The 14,160-nt window shown below is 47.0% G+C and overlaps 1 protein-coding gene across 1 annotated transcript in view; it reads right to left on the bottom strand.

The window, feature by feature from the left end:
• The window catches only part of SNX30 (sorting nexin family member 30), a 121,334-nt gene continuing 107,174 nt past the window's right edge, over positions 1-14,160 (bottom strand). The window contains exons 8-9 of the mRNA XM_010335957.3: positions 10,646-10,798; positions 1-6,197 (exon numbers count right to left, since the gene is read on the bottom strand). Of these exons, the coding sequence (XP_010334259.2) occupies positions 6,138-6,197; positions 10,646-10,798 (213 nt within the window). The 3' untranslated portion in view covers positions 1-6,137. The remainder of the gene's footprint in view (positions 6,198-10,645; positions 10,799-14,160) is intronic.

Raw genomic sequence — 14,160 nt, 5'->3', positions numbered from 1 at the left:
TAAAGAAAGCATCTTTGATGGGTTTATTGGTCCATTACTTTTAAGTTAAATGAAGTAAAGAAACTTTAAATTTACAAGCTAATATTTATCAAGCAATACAAATTCTTTTGTTTACCTCAAAATGTAATACTAATTCCATAGTAAACAATTTTTTTATACACAGATATATGAAAAAAGTGGACAAAAACCTCGTGCCAGCATCAAAAAGTCAACAAAAATGACTCTGTTTTTCCATTTTACAATCTCTCGTTTCCATAACAAAGAAAAAAAGGTGACATTCTTCTTAAAGTTTGGTAGCTTCATGAAACAAAGACTCACCTGTAAATAAGCCACTCTCTTACCCACACACACTCTCTCAAGCACTTTTTTTTTTCACAGCTTTAATTTTGGCATAACGGCAGCATGGAGAGAAGGTAACACATTTACACGGCGGACTTCATCAATACCTCAGAAGGTTTGCATTTTAAAATCTTAAACGTAAAGAATGACTTTTAAAAATAAGAAGTAACAGTCCATAATGTGGACAGGTCCAAAGCTAAAGTTTTACGTCTCTTCTTTAACAGTTAAAATACAAGTTAGAAAGTTTGCTGGCAGTTGATTTCACAGGAATCTATCAGATGGACATCATCCCTCAATGCACTCCCAACTCACAGCGATGAAGGGAACAGACACACAGAAATACAACCGACAGAGAATCCACCAGACGGGACCCAAAGCTCAGGGGTGTCCAGGCCAACAGTGCCGTTAAGAGATGCTGGTTTGTTACTGGAGAAAGGCCCAGATGGCAGAGCCACTGCTTGATCACACTGATGCACATTTTGGTTTGCGATCTACTTTCTCATTTCCACATGGAAGAAAAAAGTGATTTCCCTTTCCTCTCTCCAGTATCATTTCTGACTAAAGTTCTGGACTAAGACTGTGAACAATCCTATCCAACAGGGGTGTTGCTGGGTGTCACCCACTAAAGGACCGGCCTACAGAGAGCCCAGAACCACCTGGTGTGACGGTGCCGCTGCTGGGAGCGAATATGCAATTCTCCTCATCACTGGTGTTGACTGGCAAAGGCTCTGCTGAAATGGACTAAATTACGTGAGTCAACACCATGTTTTCTGTTTTTGGCATTTCAACCCATGGAGAATTTCTATCTGAATCAAGCTGCTCTGAGGCTTGAAGATACCCCACGGTATCTTCAAACCTGTGCTGTAGAATCAGGAGTAACATTTAATACTGTTGTCAGCTAGAGCATTCTTTGTATCTACATGATTTGTCGATGTGGATACAATATTCTCTAAAATCAAAAGTATGCCAATAGGCACTAAATTAACCTTTCACACTTAAAAAAAAAAAAGGTTTTGTGGTCCCTGTGTTTCCTTACATTATCAAAAATATTATTTGGCAAAAGCAGTACTGAGCTTTCTCCTCCCCTAAGCTAACCCTAGTGATGGGCCTCACTTTCTTGCTGGCTTCTTTAGGGGGCCTGAGGGCTATGTTAGATCTCTATATTATTGAAGCTGAACAACTGATTACATTTCTAAAACTCTTTCTACCCAGGACTTTTAAAACAGTAGTTGAAGAAGAATAAGGCATATTAGTAGGTACTGACAATTCTGGAAAAAAAGTATAGAGCTGGGCTTTTAACAGTCTGTGGCATTTTTTAAAATTCTAGATTTGTTGATTTTCAAGTGCTAAATACACAGAATGTTTATACAGGAGACAAATATCTTATTGGTTTATTTTTCCAAAGCACTTATTTGTAGACTATCTAGAGTAGTAAAAACTACTTGGAAAACATATTTTTCGGCCCCATAGAATGGGTTAGACAGTAATACTCAGGATGCATCTCAAATTTATGATGAAGAAAGAAGAGTCAATCCCCTGCAACAAAGCCCCCACCCCAACCTTTTCAAACACAGACAACTCTTACGCACACTCCGATACGTGCAACTGTGAGGAGACCAGGCATCCCGCACACAAAAAGCTGACAAGAGTGGGTTGGTGAAAAAATTGGATTTCTAGTTTATTCACCGAATTGAAAAAAATCACAAGGCAGAGGAGAACAATTCCAACACACCCAACGCAAGCTGTGAGGTTGGCCCAAGAGAGAACATTTGCCTCAAATTTACTGATAAATGACACCTGCCACCTGACAGAGAAGCCCTAAGAAATGAGAGGGTATGTCCATCTGTTGTCATCTTGAAGGCTTTTGGAAGGGAGACAGGAAATCCAAATTCCCAACTTAAGTTTGTAAATGAGGGTGGCCAAAGCAGTGTTGCCTAACCCTATAATTAGATCACCCAGTTTCCACAGCTTCTTCAAGTAGATGTCTGGGAAGGTGGAGTCCAGACTGGTGTGCCCTGTCCTGACCACAGGCAGTCCAACTTCTGAAAGCAATCACCCCTCAGTGCAGCCAGCAACCCATCTGGCCAGACAAGAACCCAGTTCTAACTCACTCCAAGGCCCAAGCAGAAGAGGCCAACCCAGCCCTCAGAGGTTGCTCTTGACTTCCCTCTTCTCCTCTCTCACCAGCTCAGGATAGAGTGTGAAGAATGACTGTCCTGCAGTCCAATGAATGATGTCAAGACAGAGCCTGGTGCCTGTGATTTCAAAGCCAGCAATGGCAGGGCCAAGTTGAACAATCTCTGGATGTTCCTTGGGCTGCCACCCTGAGAGAGCAATTCCACTTGCAGACTGCCACACGGTCATCATGCCCTCCTCTGAAGCAGAACTTCCTCTCCTTTGATCACAAAAGGCAGCCTCACACTAAGTGAGCAGCCAGTATCCATTTACTGAACTCTCCCACATGGAGTGGTAACTGAGAAAACCATCCAAATCAACAATATCTAGAACACACTCTGGGTGGGGCTGAAAAGTGGCACGAAAACAGACTTAGCTTACAGTCACCTTGATTTCCAGGTCATGCCGGTTTATTTCAGCTAAAGAAAGGTGTCTGGTGAGTTGAAGGAATGATGTGGTGAAATATGGAGCCAATCAGCTCCATAATCACACTTTAAGTTGAACAGGAATCATTATAAAACTTTTATTGAAGGATAAAACCCAACACTAAAGCTGGCTGTTCCCTCCCCATTGAGGAGCAGCGGTTCCTCGCTGAGTAGAACAGCCTAGAATCTTCATGTAGATCTACCACATTAGTAAGAAAGAACAGCAGTGCCCATGCTTGCTACAAATCATAAGACTCTCCTTAACATCACTTGCATCTCTAAAATGTGCTCAGTTCCTAGGAAGCCTCTCTTCTGTCTCCCTTTGGATTTTTTAACCGGGGCATATGAAATCTATCACTTTCCAGGCCTGGGATGGCTGCTAGGGAGTGCCTTGCATTCCACTGCCATGTATTCAAGCCTCAAAACGATGTCTGTCTGTTTGAGGTAAAGTAAAAAAATAAATAAATACTTAAGAGAGGAATAGTGATCTTAGGGCCACAATTTTGTGAAGCCAAGAAGGGTGGGGTGATGAAAGCTCTACAAGGCAGTCTTTGGCACATAAGTCTCCGTGTGACACTTCTCCTAGGGAATATCTCCTTTGTGCTTGATCAAAATGAAGAGTAAAATGGTTGGGACTGCTGGTCTTCAGAGGCCCGGGGGAGCCTGCTTCACCACCTAACATCACCTTCCTTCTGGACCAGCCTCTTCACCTCATGAGACACCAGCCTAGAGGCTGGGAAGGAATCCTTTCTCCAGAAAGACTGTTTCTCCCAGAAAATCTGTAATGTACACTGGACTTCCTGGCTCTGCTATCAATAACATGCCTGAATGACAGAAAGTCTGCCTTGTTCCCGATCTTGCTGATGTCTTACAGCACAGAGCATTACATGTGGACCAAACAGAGCAAGACCAAATCCCACGGTGCCTGCCTCCCTTCAGAGCCAGCCTCTGCCTCCCACTAGGAATGACGTGTGTATTCCACGCCCCTCCCCACCTCTCCCAGTGAGGAACCTGATGAATTTTTTGAAGAGCTGCCTTCTTTCCCAACAAACCATTACACAGGAATGTTTCTGGGCTTTGGCAACTAGCAGGTAGTCAGATTTAGTTTTCCTGTAATTCCAGTTTTTTCTAAGCATTCATTACACTAGGCATTTATAAAGCATAGCTTCCCCAAGGCAAAGCTTCCTATGTTCCCAAAGATGAGCATTTGCTGCTGGGCTGGGCTGGTGTCTTCTGCCAAATATCAACAGAGGGCTTTCAGCTCACCATTAGACACACACCCCGATTCTCCCAGCACAGTGTCAGGTCAGATCCAGGCATCCATACCCACGCCAACACAATGGCTTAGAGGTAGAATGAAACACACAATCACTCGGGGGTACGTGGGTTGTTCTTCCCTTTCCGCATTAGTGAGTCATTTCTAACTGTATGAAACTGAAAATCCACATCAAAGGACTTGAGAATGGCACAGATAGGGTTTAACAGTACAGGAAAGTACCAATTGATTTAAAAATTACCATTTAAACTGCAACATTGTCAAACACAATGAAACAGAACCAAGCTGACCTATGTCATCCAACTGCGGCATCAACAGCACCACAGCCATGGCCGACGTGACCTGCAGTTAAAAGTGGGCTGAGGTGACCTTGACGTGCTGCCAGTTGAACAGTATTTCCAGGTGAACTTGCACCCGAAGCAGCGTCTTAACACAGCTGTTTCATTAAAAGCAAAGCAAAAAAACAAAAAACCAACCAAAAAACAAACAAACAAAAAAAACCTACAGCTTATCTGAGGCTGAGATTCATAGTTTTATAGGAATGAGCCACGGATGAAAGAACAGAAACATGACATGTCGCTTCATTTCAGCAGAAAAAAAACGAGTTGGAAGATGGATCCTTGGTGACCATTTGCTTTGTGATGGGAAAAGTAAACCAGGTGATCGGCTGAAATACAAACGTTAATGACAGCCAGCAGTTCCCGGGCATCTGGCTGCACATTGAGGAGACTTCAGCTTAGCTGGAAACAAAGGGTTCGCCGCTGTATTTGTCATTTTCGAGGCCCGTCCAGGTACCAGCTTTCCTTCCTGACCAGGAAATGTTAAGGGTTAAAGCACTTTATGTACAATGTTCACACCGCATCGACAAATTACGACTGGATCATAACAACATGACGTACCAGCCCTCTCACCAAAAGCTTGCCCAGACATTCAGTGGACACGGGAGGAAATATTAAAGTAGGTATTTTCAGTGAGGTAAAGTCAAATAGCACAAAGCTGACACCGGGGGTGGAGCTTGGTATATGCCCACTAATCTCAACAATGGGGAGCTACTCTGACTTTGAGACAACAGATATTCCCTCACAGGTCTAACCCTGCTCTGCTGACAGTGAACAAGCAATAGAAAGACACTGAAGACCTTCACGGGAAAAAAAAAGAAAAAAATGCACCTTTTTTTTTTTTTCACTTACACACACAGTTTCCAATCTATTGCATTCTAGTGTCAGAAACAAGCTTGGGGAGCATTCCCCTGAGCTTCCCAAAGACATCACAGGAGGACAAGGACGCTGGCTTGTTCACTCGAGCATGGACACAGGTTGACACTGATTTAAATGTCCCTATGTGAAACAAACAGTAAGACGGTATCACTCATCACAAGCAGGCAGCAGGCCACACTCACAGCGACAGGCCACTGGACGTTAAGGACTCTCCAGGGAGCCACCAACACCTCCGTGGCCAAGATGAGTCAATGGCCACAGGGGCCAATTCCAGAGGCACCACGTTTCCACAGAAAGCAATGGCTGCCTTCTGTTCCTGCCTCCTCCTCCTCCTTGAAAAGCAGGCCCCAGGTTCTCTCCTATCACAGGCCACTTAGCTGTCCCTAAAGAGGAAACTGTCACGAAAGGTCAGAATGTCAGCTGCAGGTTGTCTTGTCCCTTGGTTTCCAATGTTCATAGTGCTTCACTGAGCAGGTGCCTTCATAACACAGAGGTATGCTGCTTTTGCTGAGAGATGATTCTAGCCTCACAGACTCCACCAAGGAATAAATACAAATTTGGGGCAAGAGACGGGGGAGGGAAAAATACAAAGGAGAGATGTTTCTGTGGTTGCTTTCCCAGCGCTGCCTCTGGCACTGCAGGGACATTCTGGTATGGGGTGCCAGGCCCTGTGTAGGTAGAAGAGTCTCCATCCCAGGAAGAAACTTACTTGGCCTCTTGTTTCTCCTGCAGTAGTGGAATAATCGACTCCCACGCCATGAGGCACTGCAACGACAACACACACACACAGAATCAGCTCTGAGTTCCAGAGGTCGGGCCAGTGTCTTCATTCTGCTCTGATCTGCCCTTTTGTTGGGGTTGCTGCTGGGTCACCTTTGTCTAACAATGCCTGCATGTCTCATCCATAACTATTACAAACAGGGAGGTCGCAAGTGTTTGTTTCGAAGGTGAAACCTCATCTTTATGAAAGACAGCAATATCTCTGCAAGGCTTAAATGCATTCATGTTAGTCTGTAAAGCTCATATCCAGAGAATGGAAATGGATTCACAGGAGGAAATTCTTTGCCTTTCAAAAAAGCAGAAAAGAGATCAAGCAGAAAGCCCCTGAAGAGGCCCTAGGACCTCAGCAGGGATGAGACACCGCTCCAGGCGTGGGCGGTGTTCGTGCAGGATGTCAATCATAGCTGGAGCAGCCCAGCCACCTGACTCGGAGCGGGTGGAAAGCCCACTCTTCCTCACCAACCTTAAGTTTGCTTGTTTGGGTCACAATCTCCCAAAAGGGAAAATGGAAGCGGGAACCCAGATTTATTGAGTTTTACTATGTCCAAACACGGTGACAAACTTTATATTGTTAGCACCAGTCCTCACAGCTCCTCTATGAAGGAGAATTATTATTTGATACATACACATTGGTTTCATGGATGGGGAAGAAAAACAGGTTAAATAACAGGCTCAGACACACAGCTGGTCCATGGCAGAGCTCCTGATTCCCACACTGATGTTCTCTCCACACCACCAGCCTCTTGTCATTCCAGATCCTTGTGCAAGGCTGAGAACTCAGAAGACGCTGGCATTGTCCTCTGAGAGCAGAAATGATTCTCTCTTTGGAAAGTCTCTTGCAAAAAGAGGGCAGGTGAATCACACAAGGCTTCTTAGTAGCGGAGGCCTTTGTAGAGGCCTTAGTAGAGGAGGCCTTTGTACTGAGTCATTTAGGGAGGAGGTCTAAAGAGGTGGGGAGGAGTTCTGAGGAGGTAGGAAGGTTTGGGGGAGGTGGGGAGAGGTTCTGAAGAGGTGGGAAGGTGTTCTGAGCGGGTGGGAGAGGTTTGAGGGGGAAGAATTCTGAGGAGGAATTCGAGGAGGGAGGAGGAGTTCCGAGGACGGGGTAGGAGTTTCAAGGAGGGGGCAGGAGTTCCGAGGAGGTAGGAGGAGTTCCGAGAATGGAAGAGGAGGAGGAAGGAGTTCCTAGGAAGGAGTAGTAGTTCTGAGGAGGGGAGAGGAGTCCCGAGGAGGGTACAGGAGTCTCAAGGAGGTAGGAGGAGTCCCGAGAAGGTGGGAGGAGTCCTGAGGAGATAAAAGGAGTTTTGAGGAGGTGGGCGGAGTCCTGAGGAGGTGGGAGGAGTCCTGAGGAAGGGGGAGGAGTTCTGAGGAGGTAGGAGGAGTTATAAGGAGGTGGGAGGAGTCCTGAGGAAGGGGGAGGAGTTCTGAGGAGGTAGGAGGAGTTATAAGGAGGAAGGAGTAGTTTTGAGGAGGGAGAAGGAGTCCTGAGGAGGTGAGAGGAGTCCTGAGGAGGGAGGATTTCGGAGGAGGGAGGAGGAGGGAGGAGGAGAGAGGCATCCTTTGGTCAAGCCAGAAAGAGGAGTGGTGAAATTTTTCCCTGACTGCTCCTTGGTGACTCTCAGGTTAGAGAGGAAGCTAAACTCAGAAGCCCACCTGATGTAGGGAAGACTACCATGGGGTCTGTGGCATTCCAGGTCCTGCTCTCTCCCTAGGTCATCACTTCAGATCTGCAATGGTCTTTCTAGGTCAGCCATGAGAAATCAAGGCCATACCGGTTTTCTATTTGGTCTTAAACGTACCAAACTCTTTCCTGCCCGAGGGACTTTGTGTCTGTTGTCTCCTTTGCCTGGAATATATGTTCTCCAAGTCTCTGTCTCTGAAACTTAGATTAAATGTTATTGCCTCGAACCAGCCTCTCCTGCCTACTCCATTCGCCCCTCCCACCCTCAGCCTGCATTGTGCCCCCTGGTAGTTTCTCCCACAGCTTCCCATTCTTTTCCTTATCTTACTCTGAAACTGTAGGCTCCTCTGATGAACACATTCCCTCCATTAGACTGAGAGTGCCTTAAGGAAAAAAATCCTATGTATCAATTCTGTACACACCATTCCTTGCACACAGCACATGCGCAAAAAAAACATTTGTTAAATATGTGCAGAAGCAATACCAGGCCCCAAGATGGTGACCTTGCCTGTGATACGTGGGAAGACAGGTAGGAATGCTGGGATTCATTACCAAAGGGAGTGATGGAGACATCTGACGTAGTCGGTTCTGCAGTAGTGGGAGGGCCACTGAACAGCGGAGGGAAAGTGAGGAGTTAGGAAACAAAGGACATTGACCGAGCACGTGCCGTGTTCCAGGTATGGGTACGAGTACCATGAAGTACTCACGCACACATGACTTCACTGTATCTTTACAACTACTGAGTGTAGAAGGATCACTCCTATCTTACAGATGAAGAAACGGGTGCAGAGAGGCACCCTACCTAAGGCACAGTCAGTAGAGGAACAAGGCCTCGACCTCATGCGAGCGACTGTTCCACCTTTGGGCAGGCAGGACTATCCTGAGGATGTATGGCCCCTATCCTCTAGGCTGACAGTGCATTGGAACCACTCAGACAAGTGGACTCATCAGAACCAACTCCGATCCTAGCTGGGTCACTCACAAGCTGTGTAACCTCGGGCAGAACTTAAAACCTTTCTGAGGCTCAATTTCTTGAGCTTTACATTGGAAATCATAAAACCCGCTTGACAAGTGTCACAGTGAAGGTGAAATTTCATGAGACAGGACATACAAAACATCCAGTCCAGTGCCAGCCTGGCGTCATAGGGGGCTCCATAAAAACAGGAGTGAAGGGGCATATCACCTTTCTCCTTCCTTAAAAAAGTCCTTCCCTAAGACCTGACATGTAAGGAACATTCCATGACTGTTTCCTGGGCCCTCTTCCAGATGAACCTGAAAAGACGCAGACATATTGCCTCTGAACAGCAGGCCAGAGCCATCAAAGCTTTCGGAAGAGATGGCTTCTTCTCGTCTGGGATAAGGACGTTTCCAGAACTGTGGCATGAGTAGCCAAGTTAATACCTGTGCAGCATGCTGACAGCCTACAGTGTGTCCAACAGTTTGATTTCAAGTCTACAAGTTATGTGTTGAACTGCGATTGGGCTGTTCATCTTCATGTTTAAGCTTTTAAGAAGTACAAGGATTCCTTAGCAGAAATAATGTCAAGTTGGAGATGTATATATCATTTTTTAATTTTTTTTTTTTTTTTTGGCGACAAGGTCAAAAACTCTGTCACCCAGTTTGGAGTGTGGTGGTGCATAATCACGGCTCACTGTAGCCTTGAACTCCTGGCTCAAGCCCTCCTGCTGCAGCCACCTGAATAGCTGGGACTATAGGCATATGACACCACACATGGCTAATTTTGTATTTTTTGTAGAGACGGAGTCCCACTATGTTGCCCAGGCTGGTCTTGAACTCCTGGGCTCAAGTGATCCTCCCACCTCGGATTCCCAAAGTGCTGGGATTACAGGCATGAGCCACTGCACATGGCCTCATGTTGGTTTGTTGGATATATGAATCAAGCAAATCTTGATTGAGGGGACTGGGCTGTAGCGTGAAAAGAGTCATCGCCTTGTGTGTAGTGTGTGTGTGGTGTGTGTATGGTGAGTGAGTGGGGAGTGAGTGGGGTATGGGTGGGGTGTGTGTATGTGGTGTGTGGTATATGTGTGGGGTGTGTGTGGGGTTTGGGAGTGTGTGTGTGGAGTGTGTATGTGTGGGGTGTATGTGCCGGGGTGGTGTAGTGTGTGTGGTGTGCATGTAGTGTGAGGGGGTGTGGCGTGTGGGGGTGGTGGTATGTGTATCAGGGGTGCTTAAACTAGGGTCCACAAATCAACAGGATCCCTGAGTAAAACTTTTTAATAGTTCGTAATCCTACATCCCTTTATTTTAGGTATTTAAAGTCAATATTTTGAAGTCTATATAAAAAACAAATGAAAAGTATTTTGATGTGGGGTCTACAGGCTTCACCAGATGACCAAAGGGGTTCACTGCACAATGAAAGTGAAGGGCCCCTGTGTACGGAACCCCAAGACAGAGTAAAGTAACCCCAAAGCCTCCATTCAGTGGCTTCATCCCTGTGCTGAAGGTCTGACTGGCTCTGGGAAGCAACCAGCGCCAGTCCGGGAGAGCAGAGAAGACGAACGTGCTGCTTCTCCAGCAGCACGTGCGAGGGAGACCCCTGTGAGTCTCCCCTCTGTGCCAAACCCAGTGCTGCAGCCACATGGCTGAGCAAGGGCAGGAAGTAGGAGCCAAGACTAAGCAGATAAAATAAGAGAAGGAGATGAGACTAGCAGGATTCCCAGTTTCTGGATTTCTGGTAGGCCCACATGAAAGGCTCTGGCCACTAGAAACCAGTCTTGTTGGGCATACTCATTACCTTCTCATAGTACTGAATGTTCTTGTCCGCCATCCCCATGAGTAGCTGCCGGAAGTCCTGCCTCTTGTTGTTCTGCCACCTCTCCATGTCAGCTTTCAGGTCAGCATTGAAACACTCCATCCGATCCTGACATTTCTCAACGTCCACCGGCACCTGGAAAGGGAGGCCCACGTGAGTCCTCTGCACACAGAACTGGCATCTCTCGTCTTGAGCTCCTCTGCACACACATTTGTCAAAGGCCAAAGCCCTACATTAAAATGCCATCAACATGCTCCCTTCTCTGGAGGCATTTATTTGAAAAAGCAAAGCCTTGGGTTTTCAGGTCTAAGGAGGAGTTCTGCAAAGGTGCTCTCCTAACCCAAATCCTCAAACCTATCCAAACACAACAAAGACTCGTGGGAAAGACACCCCCATTTCCACACAGGAAGAAGAAACATTGCAATTCAGAGTCGTATGTCTTTGGTTCCTTCTAGGACTTACTCATCCATACTTCAAAGTGTGTGCAGACTTTGCAAATATACAGCAATACTTGGTACTGCCCTGCTAGCCTCCCGTGTCCCATACTGGAACTAGAAAAGTAGGTTTTCCCAGGTCACATGAACTATTCCATGACTTGGGACATTTGATGCTGCCTTTCCTCTTTAATCAGACAATTGCAATAAGACGACTACTGGCCAGCTGCCTCCTCTGAACCCCAATTTATAAATAAACTGGAGGCTTATTTATGCTTTTCCCAATAGCAGATATTTTTAAATGGAGAGTTAGAGAAGTCTGAGAAAATAGGAGGAAAGTGACTTATGCATGTCCAAAGAATCTGAAAGAAATATACAGCAGGTTATTTCGAGGTTTTCTTAAAGAGATTTAGAAGACTTTCTCAAATGGGAATTGTGTCATTTGAATTTCACAACTTGGCTCTGGTGAGTTTCAGAGTTATCCTGTGCAGCTGGAGCAGGCCTTGTGGTTGCAGTGGTTCCCAAAGCTGGCTTCTGCCTCCTAACTGAAGCGCTCCACCAGGCTCTGACGGTGGCCAGAGGGCCAACATGCCCCAAACTAGGTCAAACCCCCGACCTGCCAAATGTATCCCAACCACAAGTGAGGCCTTGTATGTTCTATGTACTGGGGCCCATGAACCAAACTGTCTCCAAGCCACGGCTCACCACTGGGAGTCACTTTCCACCCATCAGGGAGGTTTAGACCCAAGCCTGATGGGCAAGGAGCTGACCCAGAATGATGCCAATGAGGAAGCCAGGCCTGAGGGAGCTGGATACCTTCGGGGCACTCAGCCACCTTCTTCACAGACCACGTGGAGGTGGCTGTAGAACACAAGAACCAGGGAAGGGACACAGCCAAGGCAAGCGGATTCGAATAAGCCTGGCGCGAGAACTAGACACAGGTGAGACCAGGATGAGTCGGAGAGAAAGAGATAACTCGATATTCTGGGAAATTTAAAAGAAAGGAATTTTTCTGTTAAGATGGGGAAAGAAGCCTTCTTCAAAGCACGTAAGCTTCTGGAAGAGGTTAAAAAAAAAAAATACTAGGCTGGGTGCAGTGGCTCATGCCTCCCAGCACATTAGGAGGCCAAGGCAGAAGATCACTGGAGGTCAGGAATTTGAGACCAGCCTGGGAAACACAGTAAGATCTAATCTCTACAAAAATAAAATTTAAATAAGTAGGATGTGATGACGTATGTTGTCCAGGCTGGTCTTGAACTCCTGGCCTCCAGCGATCCTCCTACCTCAGTCTCCCAAAGCACTAGGATTACAGGTGTGAGCCACGACAGCAGGTCAGAGACTGACTTTTTCTTCTGATGCCATGATTTAAGTCTCTTTTGTGTCCTCTCGAAACCACCCATTACTATTGGTTACCTCAGGAAAAACTAAAATAAAGACCAGAGTGCCCCAATCTTGCCTCTCCAGAGTCACTCCAGGAATCAGCCTCAATGGACAGATGCCCAGCAAGCTGGCATCTCTGGCTGGCCTCACCTCCCTACAGGCACAGGCCAGTTCCTTACCTGTCTCCTGGCCAACACTCACGTTTGCATCAGGGTGAGGGTGCCTATGAGCCACTTCCTGTTTGCTTAATGAAACTTCCGCTGCTAGGAGAAAATGGAAAGCCCTGGAAAGAGAACCTCACTGGGACACGTAGAGAAGAGGGCAGCCGGGGTCTCTGAATCAGAGGACTTTGTACTGTGGAAAGATTCCCAGGTCTGTTCTGGAGACGGGAACTCTGACTGACCCAAAAAAATTAGGGTTTAAACCATGGCTGTGGGTTTTATGACTGCCTGAGCCTCCATCTGGGAAATACTTAGTGTCAGTTTCACAACACAGTCCGTGCTCGGCACTGAGGAATAGAAAAGTGCTCGGGTCTCAGCAGGCAAATCTTGTCTCCTGTTACCTACAATGTAGTTGGAAAGAAACAGGAACACACCTAGACACTGAGGCGAGATGTCACGAATGCTGGTGCCTCCCCTGGAGCTACCGTGATAAGCACGCTCAGGAGGGTGGAGAGGGAGGCCAACCTGGGAAGATCGCGCCTCGTGGAGGAAACAGCACCGAGGCGGCTCTTTAAAGATGACAGATGTGGCCGGGCGCAGTGGCTCACACCTGTAATCCCCAACACTTTGGGAGACTGAGGTGGGAGGATCATGAGGTCAAAAGATCGAGACCATCCTGGCCAACATGGTGAAATCCTGTCTCTGCTAAAAATATAAAAATTGGCCAGGCACGGTGATGCGTGCCTGTAACCCAGCTACTTGGGAGGCTGAGGCAGGAGAGTCGCTTGAACTCAGGTGGCGGACGTTGCAGTGAGCCGAGATTGCACCACTGTACTCCACCCTGGGTGACAGGAGCGAGACTCTGTCTCAAATCTGAGTGGTCGCACATCTGTGTGACACTCCAGAATAGCAATGCCTGCAAGGGACAGAGGAGAGAAGTCACCGGGACCCACCGCGGGATTCATGCACAGGCTGCAGGGCCCACAGCCGCATGGAGAGGGAACGGCAGCTGGCAAGATTGGTGGAGGGTGAGAAGCCTGGGGCTCGTCCCAGAGGCCTGGTTTCCTGAGGCCCACTTGCCTCATGCCCACTTCTGGAGAACAGAAAAAGCCCCACACTTCCTCTGGCTACAGTGGACAGCTCTAGAACCAACCTTCCAGAGCTTAGCTTGCACACCCCACCCGCCACTTCCCAGGTGTGTGGCCAGGGACCTGGCCTTAACTTCCCTATCTGGCTAATAATATCTTCTGCCTCACAAGGTTGTGATGAAGTCAAACAGGCTAATATGTGTTAAGCACTTTATGGAGTCCTAATTAGGAAGGGAGAGTTGGGCTGGTGGGACCAAGGGAAAGCTGAAAGAGAAGCAGATGAAGCTGTATGTCTGCCTTTCTTCATGGTCCAGGATACACAGCCTTCCTGCACAAATATTAATAACTCAAAATCTTCCTGCACCCAGTTATCACCAGACCCTCAGCGGATAGAAAAATGCAAATTTGCTCACTGCAACCTTGGAGTGATCAGC

This window comes from Saimiri boliviensis, chromosome 2 (genome assembly GCF_048565385.1).
Source record: "Saimiri boliviensis isolate mSaiBol1 chromosome 2, mSaiBol1.pri, whole genome shotgun sequence".
Lineage (NCBI taxonomy): Eukaryota > Metazoa > Chordata > Mammalia > Primates > Cebidae > Saimiri > Saimiri boliviensis.
The sequence above is the reverse complement of the archived record's forward strand: the minus strand, read 5'-3'. Positions and strand labels throughout refer to the sequence as shown.